The 21029-nt window shown below is 37.2% G+C and overlaps 2 protein-coding genes across 2 annotated transcripts; one reads left to right on the forward strand and one right to left on the reverse strand.

Annotated features, from left to right (window-relative positions):
• Positions 1-633: 633 nt before the first annotated feature.
• On the reverse strand, positions 634-4714 carry LOC124635791. Its single transcript, XM_047171745.1, has 4 exons — positions 4299-4714; positions 2082-2253; positions 1260-1355; positions 634-776 (listed from the first exon to the last, which is right to left on the reverse strand). Exons 1-4 carry the CDS (start codon positions 4364-4366, stop codon positions 636-638), a joined length of 477 nt encoding a protein of 158 aa, XP_047027701.1. The 5' UTR covers positions 4367-4714; the 3' UTR covers positions 634-635.
• A 1553-nt stretch (positions 4715-6267) lies between these two features.
• On the forward strand, positions 6268-20805 carry LOC124636030. The gene is made up of 6 exons (XM_047171987.1): positions 6268-6951; positions 17790-18094; positions 18905-19145; positions 19648-19821; positions 20213-20308; positions 20619-20805. Exons 1-6 carry the CDS (start codon positions 6268-6270, stop codon positions 20784-20786), a joined length of 1668 nt encoding a protein of 555 aa, XP_047027943.1. The 3' UTR covers positions 20787-20805.
• Positions 20806-21029: the final 224 nt, after the last annotated feature.

The raw sequence follows: 21029 nt of genomic DNA on the forward strand, positions 1-21029 counted from the left end.
CGGGATGAGAGGTGCGAACTCTCTGGCGTTCCGCCTCCTCCTTCTCGAGCATGACCGCTTCGCAGAAGGAGGCGACGGCATCCCATTCCCTCTCGCCCCGGACCATGGCCTGAACCAGGGCCGGACGCGAGAGGTCGCCGCCGCCCAAAGCCTCGACGAGGACCCGGCGGTGCCCCTCCCATGCGGGGCACACCTGGACTGTGTGGTCCACCGTGTCCTCGGGGCTGTCCGCACAATGGTGACACCCGGGCGCCTCCTCACGACCGATGCGGTGCAGGTACCTCCCGAAACAACCGTGTCCGGTGAGGACCTGCGTCATGCGGTACGTGAGGGCGCCGTGACTCCTCCCGAGCCACTCCTCAAAGAGGGGACTTACCGCCACGATGGTGGCGTGCCCTGGACTTAACGCCTTAGGCGTTCTCTACCAGTCTACCTTTGGGTGGCGAAGAGAAAGCGTTGGTAGGTGCAAACAAATTGTAAAAAAGAAAAAAAAAATCTATAATGTAAAAATTAATAATTAATATCAGCATTGCACCCGTGCCGACGTACCCGAAGCCGGGGCGGGTCTCTAGTAATAAATAATGTATAATTATCACAATAAAGTAGGTATATAATAAATAAAACTCTAAGGAATATCAGCCAAGATTTTTAATAAGTTCTTTGAGATACCTAATGTCTTTCTTGTCATGTAATGTGTCATCTTCCTCGCTGTCGGGCGCTGACGTGGTCCGAGCCGCTTGCTCTGGGCCTGGTAGATCGAATATGAACCCTCGGATCTAGAGAATAAAGACGATTATACTTTAAACTATCATTGGACGTTACGTTCATGGTTTTAATCTTGGAATGTCATAGTTTTGGATTAAAAGGCAAAAAAAGGAACAATTTAGTTTCTTTAAAATACATATACTTAAAACAGCGGTTTTTTGTAATTTAGGCCTGGACATACAGAAGGTTACACAACATTTCCAAAAGAAATGGCATGTTGCACAATTTCCAGAATTCTGTATCTTTACAAATATTAGAAACTGTTTAACGCCAAAACTTCTTAACCGATTTAAACGTTAGACACCCAGATAGTCTAGAACCTGAAAAGGGACATGGGCTACTTTTTAACTGGGTAGGTACATGAGAAAATTCTTTCGGGACGCGACGCGTTGCTAAACCGCTGTCCATTCCGATTAAATATTCTAGAAACCAACGTGTAACAGTTTTGTAACCCTGGTAAAAGTACACATATTATTGTCAAGACTAAATCATACCTTTTGATTAACAGCTCTTAAATTCTGCAGCAATTTCAAGGCAGACCTCTTTTCAGTCGGGTGAGAAATCTGATACAATCGTATGGCCCTGTGGAACTAGAAATATATGTGTAATTTGTCTCTATTCCTGAATTATTCAACAGACTATTTTTTACTTCAAGAAGACATATAACAGAGAGACAGTTAATAGATTGGAATGGAATGTATAAACACTGTATTTTACTGAAGATTTTTTTTTGTTGTACTAGCTAAGAAATACATCGTATATCTATTTGTATTACTAAGGTGATGAGTTTGTTTCAACGTAACAATCTGAGGAATTACTACTATTACTAGACCGATGGAAATTCTTTCAGTGCTAGATAACCCGTTAGTCGAGGGAGGTTATATACTACTTTTTATCTGGATGCCCGGAGAAGTTTCTGCAGTATGCGGATAACCGCTGGTGGAAGATGGTACATAATAAAATATTATCAAATAGTATGACTACTTGTAAAGACTACCAAAGATATTGACTACCAGGAACCTAGGGAGCGACATAACCAAGCTCTAAAGCTATTACTTAGTCACGAGTTCCTCCTTATTCTAGAACTAGCTTCGCCCGCGTAGAGCGGCGTTTCCAAGAGAATCCTTCAAAAATTCGGGATAAAAACTATCCTATGTTCTTTCTCAAGGTCAACTCTATCTCTGTACCAAATTTTATTAATATCAGTTCACGGGTTTAGACGTGAAAGCGTAACAGACATACAGACAGACAGACTGACGGAGTTACTTTCGCATTTATAATATTAGTAGGGATATTCTTTCCTCAAAGCAACTCACCCGCTCCAAAAGGCACCAGGTATCCCGATACTGCTGCAAGAAGACCAGCGGAGTGAGCACGGCAGCATAGAAGCCAGCCTCACGATCCAGCATGTCTTCACTGTCGGACATACTGTAGATCGTACCTCGGAACTTGTGGAGAAATGCGGTGTTTGTGTGGTCCTTGTCGAAGCTAGAAATGTTATTGAAATAAGGCTAATGGACACACGCAGAGACATTTAATGGTTACTTAAGCCATTTCTCAGTAAAGGATTTGTTTGACAATCCGTCACTAAGAAGTTACTTAAGTCATCATTAAATGTCTCTGAGTGTGGGGGTTAGTAAATTAGCACTTTTGTATGTTAAAATTCAAAAGGACGTGCCAAGCCCTTACACCACTTTCTTAGCACTAGAAAGACCAAGGCAGTCAAATTGGCGGCAAGGCAATTTGAATGGTAAGTTATTAATTAACTTGTGTTATGGGTGCTAACACAACTGATAAACTACATACAGCTACATATATACATATTTATAAATACATATTGTAACACCCAGACCACGGCCAACAAACATGCTCATCACACACATGTCGACCGAACCGGGAATCGAACCCGGGACCTTAGGTTCAGCAGTCCGGCATGGTGACCATTGCGCCATCGAGGTCGTCATTGTAATTTCATTGTCATTGTTAAATATTTCACAAACTATGTATTTGTTTCTTTTCATATTTTATGACATTTCTTAATTTGCTATTGTTCAGCTAAATCTACATTAAAAAAAAAACAATAAGTACAATAGAGAGAGAGACATCACGTGAAAATTATTGCTCTAGGATTTATACGGAAAACTTCTCTGTAATTATAGTTCGGCCATTCAGAGAATGCGTTCCTGACACGTCGCGATTGAACTGACGACGTAATAACATTCATTGATTATTGATATAATAATGTTGTTTTAATGCTCCTCAATTGTTAAAACGGTAAACAACCAGCAAAAATATTTTTATCGTAACTGCAACGCCATTGCAAAGTTACGTCGTCAGTTCAGTCGCGACGTGTCAGGAACGCATTCTCTGAATGGCCGAACTATAACCGGGATAGACAGCTGAAAGTTTCACAGAAAATGTATTTCTGTTACCGATATATCAACGAATACATAGTGCAAGTATAAAATGACTCCCACACAACAAATGTGACTTTTTTGGCCGTTTAAAAGATAATGTTAAGAAGTAATTCCCTAGGGACGCGGGAGGAACCGCGGAGCACAGCTAATATCTATATAAATAGATTTACTTTTGTAAATGCATATAATTTAATACGTTTACCAACAGCTATCTCTCATGACTTTTGTTGTCAACGGATTACATAAAAAAAATTTCGTCACGAATGAGTCAACAGTGCCAAATGTAACGGGGAATTCCCGAAACTACAGCTGATAAACTCAATTACGAGACACCCAAAAAAATTGACCTTGAATTCGTTCGCTGTCGGTCGCTTCGTATAACTACGCAATTTATATTCAGAAGGTCTAATCTCAACAATCACACTAAAATTAATAATAGAGTTCGCATCTACGTGTAATTCATAAGGTTTTGTTTTTGGAAGGTGACTCTGAACTTCAAATGGCTAACTTTAGAAAGGCAAAGATTTTGTGTGGGAAACATAAATGATTCTCAATATCAGTTAACACGTAAAATATAGAAGATCTTTTTTAAAATGTAGTTCATACTGTTCTCATTCAGCAGCTTTACCAAAGATAGCTTCTAACTTCACAATAGTCAAATTGTATTAAAAAAACACTACTGCCCAAGCATGAAGAGTTGAATTAAACCGCTCACTACGGAGAACTAGTCATTTGATGGGGACTATAGGTACTAACGGCCCTTCCCGATATTCCATCTGCTGTTGTGTTGTTTACTAGAGATAGAAATTTGAAATTACTTGTATGGGTACTGTCTAATATGCCGTGCATCGGAGAGCACGTTAATGTCGTCCCTGCGCCTGATCTCTCTCCGGTCGTGTCGGATTGCCGTCCCATCGGACTATGAGAGTGAAGGAATATTGAGTGAACATGTGTCTGCGCAAATGCTTGTGCACTATAATATGTCCTGCGCAGCTGGCTGATCTCTTTCTAAAATTGGCCTTGCACGTATTAAACTGTCTAAATTCTATCTCTAGTAAGCAAATCAAGATGTATGTAGAATGTGGGCATCACAAGTTCGTTCTTCCTCAAACTTACTAAGGTAGGATCGCATAAAAACGCCTGACAATATCTCTCGCTGACGGACGTATATTGGCGCATTGCATTCCGCCTTCATACTTTCTGTCCTGCTGTGAGTGTCGGAATATCCAGCGTTCTTCTGGGAAGTCTGTATCTAGATCTACGTCCAGACATAATGACGGCCACTGGAAATAGAAATAGTATATTAATAAACAGTAAAATTGTCGTCAACCTCCTTTCCTTATCCTAATTTCTCAATTCTGTTCTTGTCTTTTCCTAGCCATATCGTCTTTCTGCTCATTCCCTTCCTTTATCCATTCACAACCACAGTCTTAGTATCTTCGGTGTGTTGGCTTTCGCACAAAACACATACCCATGGGTCAGAACTGGGACAGTATAGAAGCTAGTACTTTCTGAAAACCAACCAAGTCTGAAGTCTTCAGTGATATCCACCCCATACACAAAAAGGTATTTTTGCCGAACAGGGGGGAAACTTCTCATATACTGCACGCAAGCAAGGGTATTATCAAAGTATTATTCCACATCCCAGCAGTCACAACTCCGTTATGAGAGGCGCGCAACACTACAACACCTTCTCAAGGAAGCCAAACGGTCTAATATAAATACATACCACAACACTTAAACAAAGTAAAACATGACATATATTCTGCGCCATATTAGTTTTCTTCTAAAATTCATGATATTTTTTGTTTCAAAGAAAACATGTCGCGTATAATTTAATAATTTACTTCGTGTTCAACACATGATATTTTGATGGCAACTGTCTGGTTGACATAGTCATCAGAGAGGATTATATCAAAAAGTTTGGGTTGCTATCGAACCTTATGATCTGATCCTTCTACTAATATCATAATGCGAAAGTAACTTTGTCTGTCTTTCACGTGAAAACAACTGTACCCATTGAAAAAAAAAATGGTACAGAAACAGATAGTCCAGAGCCTCAAAAAGGACATAGGCTACTTTTTTCAATCCAATTGCAAGAAATGTTTCTCCTATGACGTGGACGAAACTGAAGGGAACAGAAAAACTCGTTAAGAAACTCATACGTGTGTAACTTTGTTCCTTTGTTTATTTTGATTCTGACCTAAATCGGTCGAGAATATTTTGTGAAGAAGGATGAACCATAATTATCTCTTCCCAGAACTCTTAAATGGCTATATTTCTCCTCCATGTTTACACATACTACAAAACATTATTAATCAGTTTTGCACTGTTCTCTTTGTCATAAATTGTTCCAAAAACGAAGCCCAGACAGCTGATAACAAAGTAAAAAATTGGCGTATACACACACATTCGCAAGTTATTTTAAGACCTATCAAGGACTCTGAGTTGCCAGAAAAATAACGACTGTTTTGTGGTAAATATTATTAAAACTGTGTACCACGAAAGGTATTTTTTAAATATATTTTTAGTAAAAAATAATGAGCATAATACTTCAAGGTACATTTCTAATTATAGTAATATTAATGTAAAACGCCTCCAAATGAAATTGTCCAATAATTTGCAGCACAATGAAAAACATTTTACATCGAATTATTATTATGCCCAACAGGTGCTCGAATTTCTCAAGGTTCCAGAGCAACAAAATCATCTGACATAGAAAGCATTATTTAACATAATATAAGTACATTAAATATTTATATTAGTACTCTGATTGGCTTGTTTGGCTCTACAACAACCAAATACCACACGGGATGAGGAAAAACCAATCTTATTAATTTTAAATTCGAAAATAACACTACTGTGTTTAATACAAGTAGCGAGATAAGAATTTATTTTAAATACGAGTGTGGTATCACTGCGAATCCGCCCGATAGTATTGCTAAAGTCATTGACAGCGCGCGCGCCGGTGCCCGGCGCAATTCGAACCGGTGTTTTATAAATCGCGACAAAGTGAGTGAGAGTGCACTAGATAACATGTAAATAACAGATAGCCGTGATAAAACTAAGTATTCGAAGAAACAAAATGGAGAACAATGATCCACTAATAAATAATGCGTTCATGTTCATATATGCGCGCCAAGATAAACCATGTGCTGAGAAAATTGAGAACCTCGAGACTGTTTTGAACAATGGTGCTGACATCAACTACCGCGATGCGAATGACAAGAGCAACACTATCTTACACATTGCAGCTCAAAGAGATGAAAAGGACGTCGTGGATTACCTTATAAAGAAAGGTGCTTTAATATTGTATAATACAGACAATATACCAAAAACACCAGTACATATCGCAAAAGAAAAAGATACGCCCATAAGCAAACAAATATACAACATTTTAATTGAGTATGACAAGCACAGTTCCGAAGAAAAGAATTCCAAAAAACTTCAAATACAGTTAAAGAAAAGCTGTTCATTGACGCGGCAAAATAGCTGCGCCACTCCAGCTGAAATCACTTACCCGAAGCGAGCAGGCACTTCAGGCGTGAGTGGACAGTTCTACGAAACAAAGCTGTTGAGTTTAGTACTCCATCGAGCACTACACGACAAAGTTATTGAAGAATGTTATTTAGCAGCCAACATCAGGGATATCGGAGACCTCGACGATGTTTGCTTCAGATTCAAGATGCAAGAGGATGGCAAGACGAAACATGTCTTGTGTTTCACTCAAGCCAAACATAGAGAAGACGTTGACAAAGCAAAACTTACCGTAACTAGTGTTAGAAGTACCTCAGGACAGTTCTGTTTGGTGAAATACTTTGACAGTTTCTTAAAAATTAGGCAAAAGTTTTTAACGAAAACTAAAACCTATGATCCCATGTTCGAAGGTGAGTTTGATCAAATTGATTGCTATTTCATTTTGTATACTCCTCTTAAAGAAAGTTTTGATAGAAAGCGCAAGGGCAACGAGCGTATCTGTAAAAAAATGCATGATTTTATATTCACTAAGGAAATTGGAGACGAGGATGAAATTCCATTGCAGACAACAGTTGAAAGTACGCAACAATCATGTTTTAATAACGATGTATTTCAATTTGAATATGAAGATAGTGACGTAATGTTTTTAACCAATTTCATGCAACAGGAACGCATGAAGGTTCTTGGGAGGGTGTTCTTGACCTTCATTTTATCAGATAAAACCAAAGAAGTTATGACTAACGATTTAATTCAAATATACCATCCGGCTCTTGCTCGACAGGTTATTAAGCTTACAATTAAAGATTCGGATAATTTTGTGGGAACATTTAGAGAAGATTTTTTTGATAGTGACGATAATTTCCTAATTATTTTAAAACAAACCCTTTTCAAAGAAATTGTGTTCAAGCAAACTAAAAAAACAAAACTCACAAAAGATGAAATTAAAGAGAAAATCATGGAAATTGTAAAGAATCCAACGAGTCAAGCTATAAGTGCACTTATAGGTGAAGTCATTTATCTCGATGATAAAAATAACAAACTTTGCCTCGATATAGATAAAATAAATCGAAAAAAATATAAATCGGAGGAAATTCGCGAGATCAATCATACTTTACAAAAAATTCAAACAACACAAGCAATAGTTAATGATGCTGTAAATATAACTGGTAAAGAAAAACTAACGAAACTTAAATTTCAACTGCCCTATACTTTTGGGAATTCTGACTTTCCATCTAATTTAAAGAATGGACAAATACCTAAAGAAAGACTGGAATTTCTTGCTAACAAGTTTTATGAACTGATTAAAGAAAAGAAGAAAGGCTTAGAAAATGAAGGAATCAAAAATCACAATAAAACTACTTCAGATCCAATAGTAATTAACATAAGTAATCATAATGTTGGTCCCAAGAAAATACTTGAACTTAATCATTTAAATACTAAGGGAATTGGTGGTACTGTGGGAAATCTACTGGAGTTTGATGCACAAAGCCAAACTTTTTCATTTAATACAAATGAAAAATTACTTGGTAATAACTCAAAGTACATGTTGAACGAAATAAAGAAATTAACGCAAGAAGATTTAGCTAATTATAATATAAAAGTCAAAATGACCAATTTCCCACGAACAACTTTCGAGCCCATGAAAATTGACGAGGTATTAGCTAAAGATTTTCTGAATAAATTGTGGTTTTACACAAACCAAGCTAAAGAAGAAACAGTAGAGAAAATACTAAAGAAGGAAATTGATTATCATCATAACATTAACAAAAGTGAAAACCAATTCCTTTTCAGAGTTCATTCCGATGCCATTTTTCTAAGATTTCACGACGAGATACAAAAATGGTGGAAATCACAAACACAAGCTCGTTACTTAACCAAAACGGATAAAATTTTTGATGAAGCTAAAAGAGATATTATTGATAGTCCAGTTCTTACTGTACTTAACATTATGTTCATAAGAACACTCAAAATATTGGATATCAAATTTGATGACAATGTAGTAAATTCTATGGACATCAAAAATATGATTGAAAACAAGAAAGTCATTAATATAGTCTCTGAAGCAATTATTTTAAGTGCAACAAAATTAATGCAAATGAATAAGTTTGAAACAAAGTACACTTTTTTGAATTTAGAATATGTGCACATACTTCCTGACATAGATTACTGTAAATTAATAGAGGAACTAAGAGACATTAAAACTGTTACTTTGGTAATCATTTGTGAAAGACCGTTAAACGATCAGGTCCAAGAAACTCTTGAGAAAATGATTGATATTTGTAACGGAAACATTATAGTAATCACAGAAAAACCGCTACAAGAAGAAAAGTTCAAAAACCTTGACTACCTAAAGTATAATGATGAAAACATCGATTTAGATTCGTTGCACCCTACTTCACAAAATAAAATCTTGACTGAATTCAATGTTTGTTATCAAGGCGAAGAAGTGCCTTTAAATACATTAATAGACGATACTTGTAAATCGCTGGTACGTGCCAATATTTTATGGAAAATACTCAATAAAAACAAAATAGAAATTGGACATTCACTAGAGACACAAAAGTATGATGAAATTAAAGACTATTACATTAATCGAATTTTAAACAAAGATGACGATGAATTTGAAGTAAACACTTTCCATGACATTGAAGATAAAGTTGTTTTAATTACCTCTTTGCCTTGTAATGGCAAATCTATCCTTCTAACTCACCTTTCACTAGAAACAAAGAAACAAGATCCTCAACCATGGATTGTTCGTATAAACTTGTCAGTCCATGGCAATGAATTTGAAGGGTGGCCCGATAAAGGTATAAACATAACAAATGTTATGAGATTCCTATGTAGAGCAGCACTTAAATCAACAGATTCATTGAATAAAATTGATTTTACTGAACTTACTGACGAAAGGGTTGCAATCAATCGCGACCATCTAGCTATTCAAGATATTCCTTTTGAGTTAGAGTGCTTTATTCACTGCTATAATAATGGTCAAGTCATATTTGTATTTGATGGATACGATGAGATTTACCTATCACACAGAAGAGAGGGGATCCAATTATTTAAAGCACTTAAACACGCAAATAAACAAATGTGGGTTGCGAGTAATAACTACAGTATTCACTTACTAAAAAAAATATTAGGAACCCCTTACAAACTCGATAGGTTATCAACAACTCAGAAAGACAGCTTTCTGAATAGATTTTGGAAAACGAACCTACAGCTTGAAAAACTCAACCATCAGCAGATTAACAATGTCAGTTCATTTTTCAATTTTATCGCAAAAACTTTCAATAAAGAAAGCGAAGCGTTCCCTGAAGAGCGACCTATGGTTCATTTATTAAGTATACCACTACACATAATATACATGTCAGCAGCGGAATACTTTAAAAACGAAATCAATAACATATCACCAAGATATCTTCGTGAAAAATTAAAGAAGAAATGGAGACTTAATTCTTACACGTCCCTAGATCGGTTCTTTCGAAATCCAGACGAAATGGAGTCTTTGGGATTAACAGGAACACCTTTACATTTGTATATAGCCGCTAATTATTTTCAAGTAAACATAAAAGATAAGTTTGAACTTTCAATTAAAAAAGAAGAAATCACAAGTAAGTCACAACTGTATTTGAATACCATTGCAACATACGATACGTTCATGAAACGAAATCTGAAACACATTTGTGAAATTACGCAAATAAATGACGAAAATCTTGAACAGGAACAAAACAAAGTACGAGAGGATTTTTTTGAATCACACAAAAAATTAGCTTTGTACGCAATATGCAAGGAGAGCGATATTTCACAACTACTCACAGAGGCAGAAGTGCAAGAAGTGAAAACTATAATACGGAAGATTGAATCCGGTGAAATGAAGTCTCATTTGATAGACTGTATCGTCGATGGTGTACCAAGATTCTACAACTTATTATTCGCCGAATACTTTATTTCTGAATTTGCCGGAGATATGCTAAAAAAAATGGTTCGAGGTGAAATGCAACATGTTTCATTCGAGTCGATGTGGAATTTTCTTGTTAACGGAATAATCTTGTTATGTCCTCCCGGAGTTAGAAACGCTTTCGAGTACAAATTGAAACATGACCCTGACTTAGCGGATTTGGCTTCTAACGAAGAAAGTGACAAAATTTTGTTTAAATTAGTTTTAAAACCAGAACAGAGAGCTGAACTTGTTGGTAATACGGAAACTTCATTAAATATGGCAATAAATGAAGGGTTGGTAAATGTCACCAATCTTTTATTGAAAGGTGCTCGCCAGTATGTAACGAAGGATAATGCAGATGGCGTTGTAAGCATCATTAAGACCAGTGCCTTCGTGGCCGGAGCCGCGAACCCTAGCTGGAAAGAGCTAACGGATAACGTGATGCACTGCATTCACAATGTGGATAGCGACAACCTGATTGAGACAATAAATTCTGAAAAATTAGAAGACATTTCACGAACTGTTACTGACTTGTGCACGAGCACTGAATTGGGGAAGAAAATACACGATAAGATTAAAAAAGATGTCTGTAAACCGATTAGAGAGGCTGCGGAAGCCGTAGTAGAGTCCAGTTCAAATAATGAAAATATAAACGCTTTGATGGAACTCCTGCCACATCATCTCCCCAGTATAGTAAATTCATTGTTTGGTAAAAAGTAAAATTTGAATTAAACATTATCACATCAAATCTTGTAGTTCAAGTTTTATCTACACTAATGAGGTGTGATTAAACCGACAAACAATCAAATCTTTACCAATACTATATTAATATTATGAAAGAATCTTAGAGTTTGTTCGTTTTACACTTTTATAGGTCGCCAAGTTTTTTATAATACATGAAATTGTATCCAATTTACTTTTCGAACTGGCAAAGAACCGACATAATAAAATATACTTTTTCCTCATGAATCTGGTAGTTTTTGAGTTTATCGCTCAGAGACATACCATACTACCAGATACCGTGCCTTACGGTTGAAAATTGTGTATATTGTTAAACTCTTAATAACAATAAATAAGTACTTACCGTTTAAGACTGAAAATGTGTCATAATAATTATTTTAAGTACGCATTTAATTAATTCATGTTGTAGGTTTGACCTTCTCGACTTTATGTCGGTTTAATAGGTATCCCGTTCCGCAGCCCCGGAAAAAAAGATATCTATGTCCCCCCTAGTCTGTTATTAAGTATTTTGTATGTATTATTTATTATATAGTGTATATGTATTATGTAGTTGATGTGTTTGTTTGTGTTGTTCTTATCCTTCTTCTCCCTCTTCTAGGTTGTGATGATGACGAATGTTCGGTGTTAGATGATTGCTATGTGTTCTGTTCCTGGATGGCTGGTCCCGCTTGCGTGCTTGGTGATGGATGCGTGTTCTGAGTATTTGGTGTTTGTGTGTCAGTGTGTGAGTGTTGTTCTACTACTGTTCGTACGAATACTGTATCTCCTAATACTTTGTTGAGTATGATTGATGAATGTATGGCTGCTTGTTTTTGGAGTATATGAATGTTAATTGAAGCGTCTAATTGGTCTATGTACTTTTTAATGCTTTTTGCAACGATGCCCGTCACGCCTACTACTATCTTGGTATTTACTTAGTTTTTCTATTTCTTTGGCTCCTATGTTGTAATCTGACGGTACGGTAATATCTATTAAATATGTTTTGTTACTAGTTTGTCTGTGTATATAAGGTCTGGTCTATTGTGTGTAACAGTGACATCGGTTTGAACGGGCATTTCCCACATGATTTTGGCTGTTTCGTTTTCTTTTACTTGTGGTTGCACTAGTGTTTCCTTCCACCAGAGGTTTGCAACTTCTATTTTATGTTTTTAGCAAGACACCAGTAGACGTATTGGACAAGATTATTATGTCGTCGGACATAGTAGGTCCCCGCTAATTTTCCGCAACCAGATATAATATGCTGCGTAGTTTCGTCTTTAGTGACGCAAAGGCGGCATTTTCCGTCTACTGGTTCCTTCAGTATAACGCGCTGGTGTTGTTTGGTCATAACGGCTTGATCCTGTATTGCAAAAATGGATGACTCTATAGTTGGTGGAAGTTGTTGTTTTTTAATCCATTTAAACGAAAGTTCTGTGTCTATATTAGCTTGATCTAGTACTTTTTTGGGAAACTGTCCGTGTAATTGCTTACTTCGCCACACTGTATTTTGTTGTTTAATTATTGCATCTTTGATTTCTTTGTCTGTGTGTTGGTTTCCTTGTGTTAAGTGTATCTGTGTTTCTATTTCTTCTGCTTCTTTTATTATTGAGTATTTAACCCTATTTTTATCGTGTTTCGTTATTGTTTTATTGAGATGGTCCCTATTTGTATTGAGGTATTGTTTATATTTAAGTATTTGTGTTTTGTACATATATTCGACATTTAAAAGTCCTCTCCCTCCTTGTGCTATTGGTAAGTAAAGCCTCTGTACGTCTGCTTTCTGTTGGTGTGCCTTATTTATTGCTAATAATTTTCTAGTTTTTATGTCTATTGCTCTAAGATCGCTGTTTTTGTAGTTTATAATCCGAAAGAATATAGTAGCACTGGAATAGCGTAAGTATATACCTTTAATAAGATAACGCGATGTTATGCTATAAATTTAATATTATTATAGTAACTTTTATATTTTTATATTAGGTATGCTTTACAAACAATACTTGATTATTATAAAATTATGTCTATTTGAAACACTGACAATTAGAATTTTCAATATTGATAGAGTATTTTCTTTTCTATGCGTTTGATATAATTATATTTTTAATCTAATTATTATTGTGCCTACAAAATAAACTTTTTTTAGTATGTTGTTGTTTTATTATCTATTCTTAGCATGAGACATTAGAATGAGTTTTTCGATACGCATAAAATAATAGTCGTTTTCCCGCGGTTTCACTTGCATCCCGTGGAAACTAATGCTCAAACTGGCATAAAATATAGCTTTTGTTACTCAGGGATAGCGTAGCTTCTTAACGGTGAAAGAATTTTTCAAATTGATTCAGTAGTTTCTGACGGAGCCCTAAACAAACAAACAAAAAATGATTCTTCTCTATTATAAATATTAGCAGAGATTTTGAGTTTACCCAAGAGATATAAACACACCATAAAAGGAAAACAACTCATTTCTGAACAGAACGCAAGAAATTATTTCAGAACCATTTCAGAACATAGATTCTGGTTTCAATTTGACAATCATCTTACTTGACAAAATGTATAGTAATTTCAGAACATTTTATAACATTTTTTTATTTTTAAATTACAGTGAAATGTGGTGAAATGATTACATTTATGATACCCTTTATATTTTTTTGGGCTGCGGTAAGTTTTTGGTATTTTTATTACCAGAGTTCTATTACATTTTGCAGCGTAGAAGGACGGTTTCATATTTTACATATGTACCTGTTTATTTTTGTTACATAATGTTACAGTAGGTGTTAAAGATTTGGCTCTGTACAATTATGTACCATAGGTATAGTTTGTATAAAGTGAAAATAATATATCCACTGCAATATATATTTATTGTCATCATGTAATAACATAAAAAGTGGGCCTGCCGTTGCCGCTATTTTTGTAAGGATTCTGAATAGTAACGCCATGTACAACAGGCCAGCTTTACTTTACACTAGCTTCTGCCAGCGGTTTCACCCGCATCCCATGGGAACCTCTGCACGAACCCGGATAAAAAGTAGCCTATAGCCTTCCTCGATAAATGGGCTATCTAATACTGAAAGGATTTTTCAAATCGGACTAGCAGTTCCTGAGATTAGCGCGTTCAAGTAAACAAACTCTTCAGCTTCATAATATTAGTATAGATTACCTTACAGTTGTATATAATAATCCCTACCGAATATAAGCAGCCTTCACGCAACGTGTCCTACCTATATAGCCATGGGTTTTCATAATGGTGGTTTCATACTCTGAGCCCACGATTTTCTCTACAAGCTCATAATAGTTCGCAAAGCTTAGCCGCAACAGTTTAATTTTCCGCACGATAAACTGATCCCGTTATAAAATTTCAAGTGAGGTTCGCTTTTATTGTCACTATATCATGTCGGTTGCCTAATGGGGCGAAAAGGGTTGAATACTTTATCGTACTCCAAGTTTATAGGGTGCCTCAAAATGCAATGATGTTTTAGTACTGATTGTCCTCTTAATCCTCTTTCATCATCATCATCTCAGCCATAGGACGTCCACTGCTGAACATAGGCCTCCCCCTTAGATCTCAACAGATACCTGTTGGAGGCGAACTGCATCCAGCGTCTTCCGGCGACCTTTATAAGGTCGTCTGTCCACCTTGTTGGTGGACGTCCTACGCTGCGCTTGCTAGTCCGTGGTCTCCACTCCAGCAGTTTTCGACCCCATCGGCCATCTGCTCATCTTTATTAAGTCGTAATCCGTGTTTCGGAAGACACGGTGAACTTTAAGTCCCGGCTGTCATTTAAACATCGTTGCAGTCGTTCCGAGGAGTCAGAAGCAAGTAAGTCTGACAACCAATCTTATCTAGGGGTATTGTGTTGCCCGGGTAACTGAATTGAGAGTCTAACCAGATGCAGCTGAGTACCTACCAGTGTTTTACAAAGAGCGACTGCCTATCTGACCTCCTCAACCTAGTTAGCCGGGTAACCCAATACCCCTAGGTTGTCGGACTTGCTGGCTTCTGACTACCCGTAAAGACTGCGAAAGATGTTCAATGATAGTTTTAACTTTATGTGTGAATTGTAAGAGTACCTTTCATGTTTAATATTAGGTAATCTTTTAGGTGGTCGTCTATTAAAAAACATTTTCCGATACGTACGTAAAGCCGAACAATAAATTCTTTATGTGGTTCCGAACACCTGTGTTTGTATTAATGGATATTGTCAATATTTTCAAACGCACCCCTGTTTCATTGCGCTTTTTATGGGACCATAAAATTTAGATTTATTTTAATTTTGTATCCATAAACATCTACAGGTTTGTAGGCTAGAAAATTAATGATTTCCTCATAAATACAACACAATTGTTCATTTACTCTTAATAATGTTCCCAAAAACCACAATGATTGGAGCATTTATTTGTAGTCTTAATTCAGGGGAATCCCCGTTACAATGTGACCGAGCTATCAAATTGTGCCGTAGCATATAATATGTATAAGTTACTGATAATAATTTATTGAAGCAATAATAAGACTGGCGGAGAATACAGTTAATTATTGCTATATTGAATTTGGGTTTTACACCTATTAGTTCATGCAATACTAGCCGTTTTCCCGCGGTTCTGCCCGTGTCTCATTGGAACGACGCCCGTAATTAGTAAAAATATAGCCTATGTCACTTGGTTTAGCTCCTCAACCGTGAAAGAATTTTACTAATCGGTCCGAGTTTTGGAGCCTTTTGTTTAAACTTTATTATATTAGTGGGTACAGCCTTGCGGTTTCTCGTGATTTTACCAGCATCATTATAGGTATGTATGTCCATAGTTAGCTAGGTACTTATAAAATTTTAGCAAAATCTTAAAGCAAATAATTATTAATTCACATATCGCCTTTATGATAATTTAAGTACATATTTGATTTATTTGTAACAATCCATATTAATATATCACATAAAAATACTGTCATTTTTATTATTTTTAACGCAGGTAAGTACCTAACAAAAAATATTTTCTAAACTCATTTAAACAGTCATTCGACTTTTATAAGGGAGAGAGAATTGAAAAAGTTTCCGAAAATGTTCCTGTTATTTTTACGTAACATCTTTTGTGTTTTGATTTGTGTTTTTATATATTTTCTTTTTGTATTCTGTAAATACCTACCTACCTACCTACCTACTGCACCTTCTTATTTAACTTCTCATTTCAAATATCTTGGCTCACATCATGACAAAAATTTACGCTCTTTCAAAAATCGCCTTCTACAATGTCCTACACATCGTTCTGATATCATACACTCTTCCTTCTTTGTTAAATCTATTCTTCTCTGGAATGAGTTACCTCTGGAGATCAGGATGGTAAATAGCCGTCACACCTTCAAACTCAAAGTTCGTGACCACTATCTTGGGAAATTGGCAGGAACATAAACAGTCAGTTTCAAATTAATTTTCTTGATATGTTATTAGTATTGTATGTAGTGTACATATTTATATAGTTATATATACACATATATATTATTATTAACTTATTTGTGTATTTTAATATATGTAGGTTTATGTCTCATACTAGTTTTTCGGTTTTGTTTGCACCTACCAACACTTTCTCTCCGCCACCCAAAGGTAGACTGGTAGAGAACGCCTTAGGCGTTATGTCCGCCATTGTACTATATGTGCAAGAAGTATTAAATAAATAAATAAATAAGTAATGAGTTCTCTATGTGAGAGGAGGGCTGTGCCCAGCAGTGGGACGATAAAAAGGTTGATGATGATGTTATAATAATAATATCGGGACACCATTTCACACGGTCGGTTAGCCCTATGGTAAGTTATTAATTAACTTGTGTTATGGGTGCTAATACAACTGATAAACAACATAAATACATATTTATAAATACACCTTGTAACACCCAGACCACGGCCAACAAGCATCCTCATCACACAAATGTCGACCGAACCGGGAAACGAATCCGAACCTCAAGTTCGGCAGTCCGGCATGATGACCATTACGCCATCGAGGTCGTCGAATGTTAATTTAAATATACTTACTTAAAAAAAAAAAAAAAAACAAGTTAAAAAGCCTGCAGGATAATTTATTTATTGCGTCATGTTGTGATAGCTATTTCCAGTCATGTACAACAACATTGATTCACCCAGCTTGCCTGTTATCGACTCAAATACTTAATTAAATATTTCTCTTTAATAGATCGCAGTAAAGTTATATTAAAAATGTAATAATTTATGTTCGTCATACCTACATTTATTATATGGCACAAATATTTTTTTATTCTCCTCAACCTAGTTGCCCGAGCAAACCAAAACATCTAGTAAGACTGGTTGTCAGACTTCTGACTACTCATACCTAATGACTGTTAAAGACGTTCAAATAACAGCTGGGTCCCATTACTTTACACCTGAAACACGGAAGAACTCGTCACAAAATGATCACAGATCCACCGACTGCACCAAGCGTTTCTTGACCTTATGACCGATCAACTTACTTCTTAGCTACTTATCCACGAGCTCCCCATACAAGCTGCAATTAATCACCACGTCCTTAACTCCCAGTGCAACGCCGAAGATTATTACTACAATCCTCAAAATGTCTCAAAGACCACATTGTCCGGGATAGCCGCGTACAGATCAGCTCTGACCCTGGACTGGTTGGCAGCCGAAGATTTGAGGCAGAGAGAACTGGCTGCAGCATTTGAGACGGAGCCCTCTCCAGCCCCTAGGAGCCTCTCCATTGATTGTATTTCTTATGCACGACCGGCTTCGGGGAAGGTTGCTCGACTGATGTTGGAACTTCTGAAGTAAGTACGAAATCAGCCTTTTTATTGTGTCACTGCGCAGTACAGGCTTCTTCTGATACAGGGAAGAAATTAGCATTAACCACTACATTTGTATCAGAACTAAAAGATTCGGTATCCGAGTAGTGATGAAATACAATACAGCTATAGTTTCTTATTTTATCAGCACCTACATACTTACAGTTCGCCCCATTTAACTTTGCATTTCTGACGTTAGCCATTTGACACACGCATGCGCAGTAGTAAAAAAAAAGTCGTGGTGGCCTAGTGGGTAAAGGACCGACCTCTCAAGTATGAGGGCGCGGGTTCGATCCCAGGTCAGGCAAGTACCAATGCAACTTTTCTAAGTTTGTATGTACTTTCTAAGTATATCTTAGACACCATGGACTGTGTTTCGGATGGCACGTTAAACTGTAGGTCCCGGCTGTCATTGAACATCCTTGGCAGTCGTTACGGGTAGTCAGAAGCCAGTAAGTCTGACACCAGTCTAACCAAAGGGTATCGGGTTGCCCGGGTAACTGGGTTGAGGAGGTCAGATAGGGCAGTCGCTCCTTGTAAAGCACTGGTACTCAGCTGAATCCGGTTAGACTGGAAGCCGACCCCAACATGATTGGGAAAAGGCTCGGGAGATGATGATGATGCGCAGTAGTGTGTTGTTCAAAAAAAATTTGACTACTATGAAGTCCATAGTCATCTTCATACAAGCAAAGCTTATTGACAATAGGTACCTATATGGCCAAATGCACAAGGCGTCAAATGTACAGACTTCAGAAAGTTAAGCAACGCGAACTCTACAATCTCTGCCCTCTTCAGGAATCTAGAAGGCGATGAAGGCACGATAGTAACAGATCTAATCCAAGCCTTAGTTCGTACAAAGCTGCTGGTAGAAACTTCCATGTTGGACGCTGAACCAGACTTGGAATCCCTGGTCAAGACTCCTAACGTGATGATGGGGGAACCTCACACGACCTTTCCAAGGATACTGGCGATGACATGGATGACCGTCACGGATCCTGTCACTACGAAGAAGTTTGGATGGTGTCCTGTTAATAGGGTAAGTTAAGCTACACAATATATCTACTATGAAATTAGTACTCCGTCTGTCTGTCTATCAGTTCGTGAAAGTTCAAAAACTATTGAACATATTGTGTCTTATTTTCTAAGGTTGCTAATAGAAGCTCAGCAGGATTGCTAGTTGACAGATGAGTAACTAACTTTCCATGCAATCATGCTGCCGAAGCAGCCAGGCCAAACTATTGTAGTAAAGACTAGGTAGTTGGATTTAATAAAAGTCCTCAGAAGGATAGATAAGAAGTCACACATCGTGGCAGTAGATAACCATAAGTTCTGACAATCATACCTCTCTTACTATGTTATTACTTTTATCTACAAAACTAAACATTGCAAAACGATGCACCTATGTATTATCGAAATACTATATGTATTCCTATGAACGCTTATTTATCTGCCTACCACCCAGTCTGTCGTGGAAGAAATTGATACCTACAAACTCTGGCCTGAATATCCATTCTATATCTAAAATATTACCCACACAGGTGAACAAATACCTTTCAATCAGCAAGCCGATATCCATAGCGAAACAAATGAAAGCTTTAGAGCCCGTCATAGCGAGGGCTCGGTTTATAATGGAAGAGTTCATTCAGCATGTTACCCCTCTCAATATGTACCAAAAGAAGTTGCCTGATAATGCTGCAACCACCAGGACTTTGGTAAGTCGAATATGGACTTTATTGGCTAAAGTTTAAGGTTCAATTCAGCACGTCGCACCAAAAGAAGATGCTTGATATGGCGGCCACCACCAGGACTTTGGTAAGCAGGCAAATATGGTCTTTATAGGGTAAAGATTAAGGTTCAATTCAGGACGTCACTCCTCTCAAAATGTACCAAAAGATGCCTGATATGGCTGCTACCACCAGAACTTTGGTAAGCAGAATAATTATGGTCTTTATGGGCTAAAGTTTAAAGTTCAGAATAGAGGATTTTGTTTGATTTGAGTGACTAATCAGTTTCGGGGATTTCATAGGTATGTGGTTTGGTGTGATGAGTCATTTTATTATGTTATTTAAAAGATACCTAACTGTATTTTTTGGGTATTTTCAGCCAACAACGTTGAAGAGAATGGTTGGAATGGTCGAAACTTCGAGTGACATTACGATAAGAGTTAGAAGTAACAAACGGACGCGGACTCCTAACACCGTTAGTATTTTGAAGATTCATATCATACTCTATAATCATTGAACATCATTGACAGTCGTTACGGGTAGTCAGAAGCCAGTAAGTCTGACATCCAGTCTTACTAAGGGGTATTGGGCTGCCCGGGTAACTTGGTGAGGAGGTCAGATAGGCAGTCGCTCCTTGTAAAACACTGGTACTCAGCCGCATCCAGTTAGATTTGAAGCCGACCCCAACATAGTTGAGAAAAGGCCCGGGAGATGATGATGAATAATAATATCAATAGCAAATACCTAATTCTATTAGCAAATACCTATTCTTATTCCTTTTGTAGGTCCGTGCAATACACGTGGCTTTAGCGCAATCCGCTACAGCAGCACCCTTGTTGGAGGCGGATCCATTGCCGAGCTTCCGTGAGGAGGCACCGCCGAAAGCTACAGCTGCGGCCAGCTGTGCTTGCCTCTTCGTATTGTGGCCTTTGTGCTTGTTTTGTACACAATAAATGTGCTTTGTGAAAGTTATCTAATATGGTTTTTTTATCTGTTCCCGAAAATTAATATAGTATACCTACTCCCGTTCGTGTGGGATTGCCGTCCCATCGGGTTATGAGAGTGAAGGAATAGTGAGTGCACCTGTGTCTGCGCAAATGCTCGTGCACTATAATATGTGCTGCGCAGCTGTCTAATCGATTTACATGACAACAACCGTGGCCGATAAGCAGCGAGGAGGTCATCATGATAGCATA

The sequence above is a fragment of the Helicoverpa zea genome, chromosome 13, assembly GCF_022581195.2.
Source record: "Helicoverpa zea isolate HzStark_Cry1AcR chromosome 13, ilHelZeax1.1, whole genome shotgun sequence".
Taxonomy (NCBI): Eukaryota; Metazoa; Arthropoda; class Insecta; order Lepidoptera; family Noctuidae; genus Helicoverpa; species Helicoverpa zea.

What these genes read in the sequence shown, in the direction of transcription:
- LOC124635791 (XM_047171745.1), bottom strand. Translation starts at nt 4,366, where the DNA reads ATGCAATGCGCCAATATACGTCCGTCAGCGAGAGATATTGTCAGGCGT. An exon ending in CCTGGTGCCTTTTGGAGCGG is followed by an intron (nt 1,356 to 2,081) that starts GTGAGTTGCTTT and finishes ATATATTTCTAG; the next exon opens with TTCCACAGGGCCATACGATT. An exon ending in TAAGAGCTGTTAATCAAAAG is followed by an intron (nt 777 to 1,259) that starts GTATGATTTAGT and finishes TTTATTCTCTAG; the next exon opens with ATCCGAGGGTTCATATTCGA.
- LOC124636030 (XM_047171987.1), top strand. Translation starts at nt 6,268, where the DNA reads ATGGAGAACAATGATCCACTAATAAATAATGCGTTCATGTTCATATAT. An exon ending in TTGACAAAGCAAAACTTACC is followed by an intron (nt 6,952 to 17,789) that starts GTAACTAGTGTT and finishes CTTACTTCTTAG; the next exon opens with CTACTTATCCACGAGCTCCC. An exon ending in GGACGCGGACTCCTAACACC is followed by an intron (nt 20,309 to 20,618) that starts GTTAGTATTTTG and finishes TTCCTTTTGTAG; the next exon opens with GTCCGTGCAATACACGTGGC.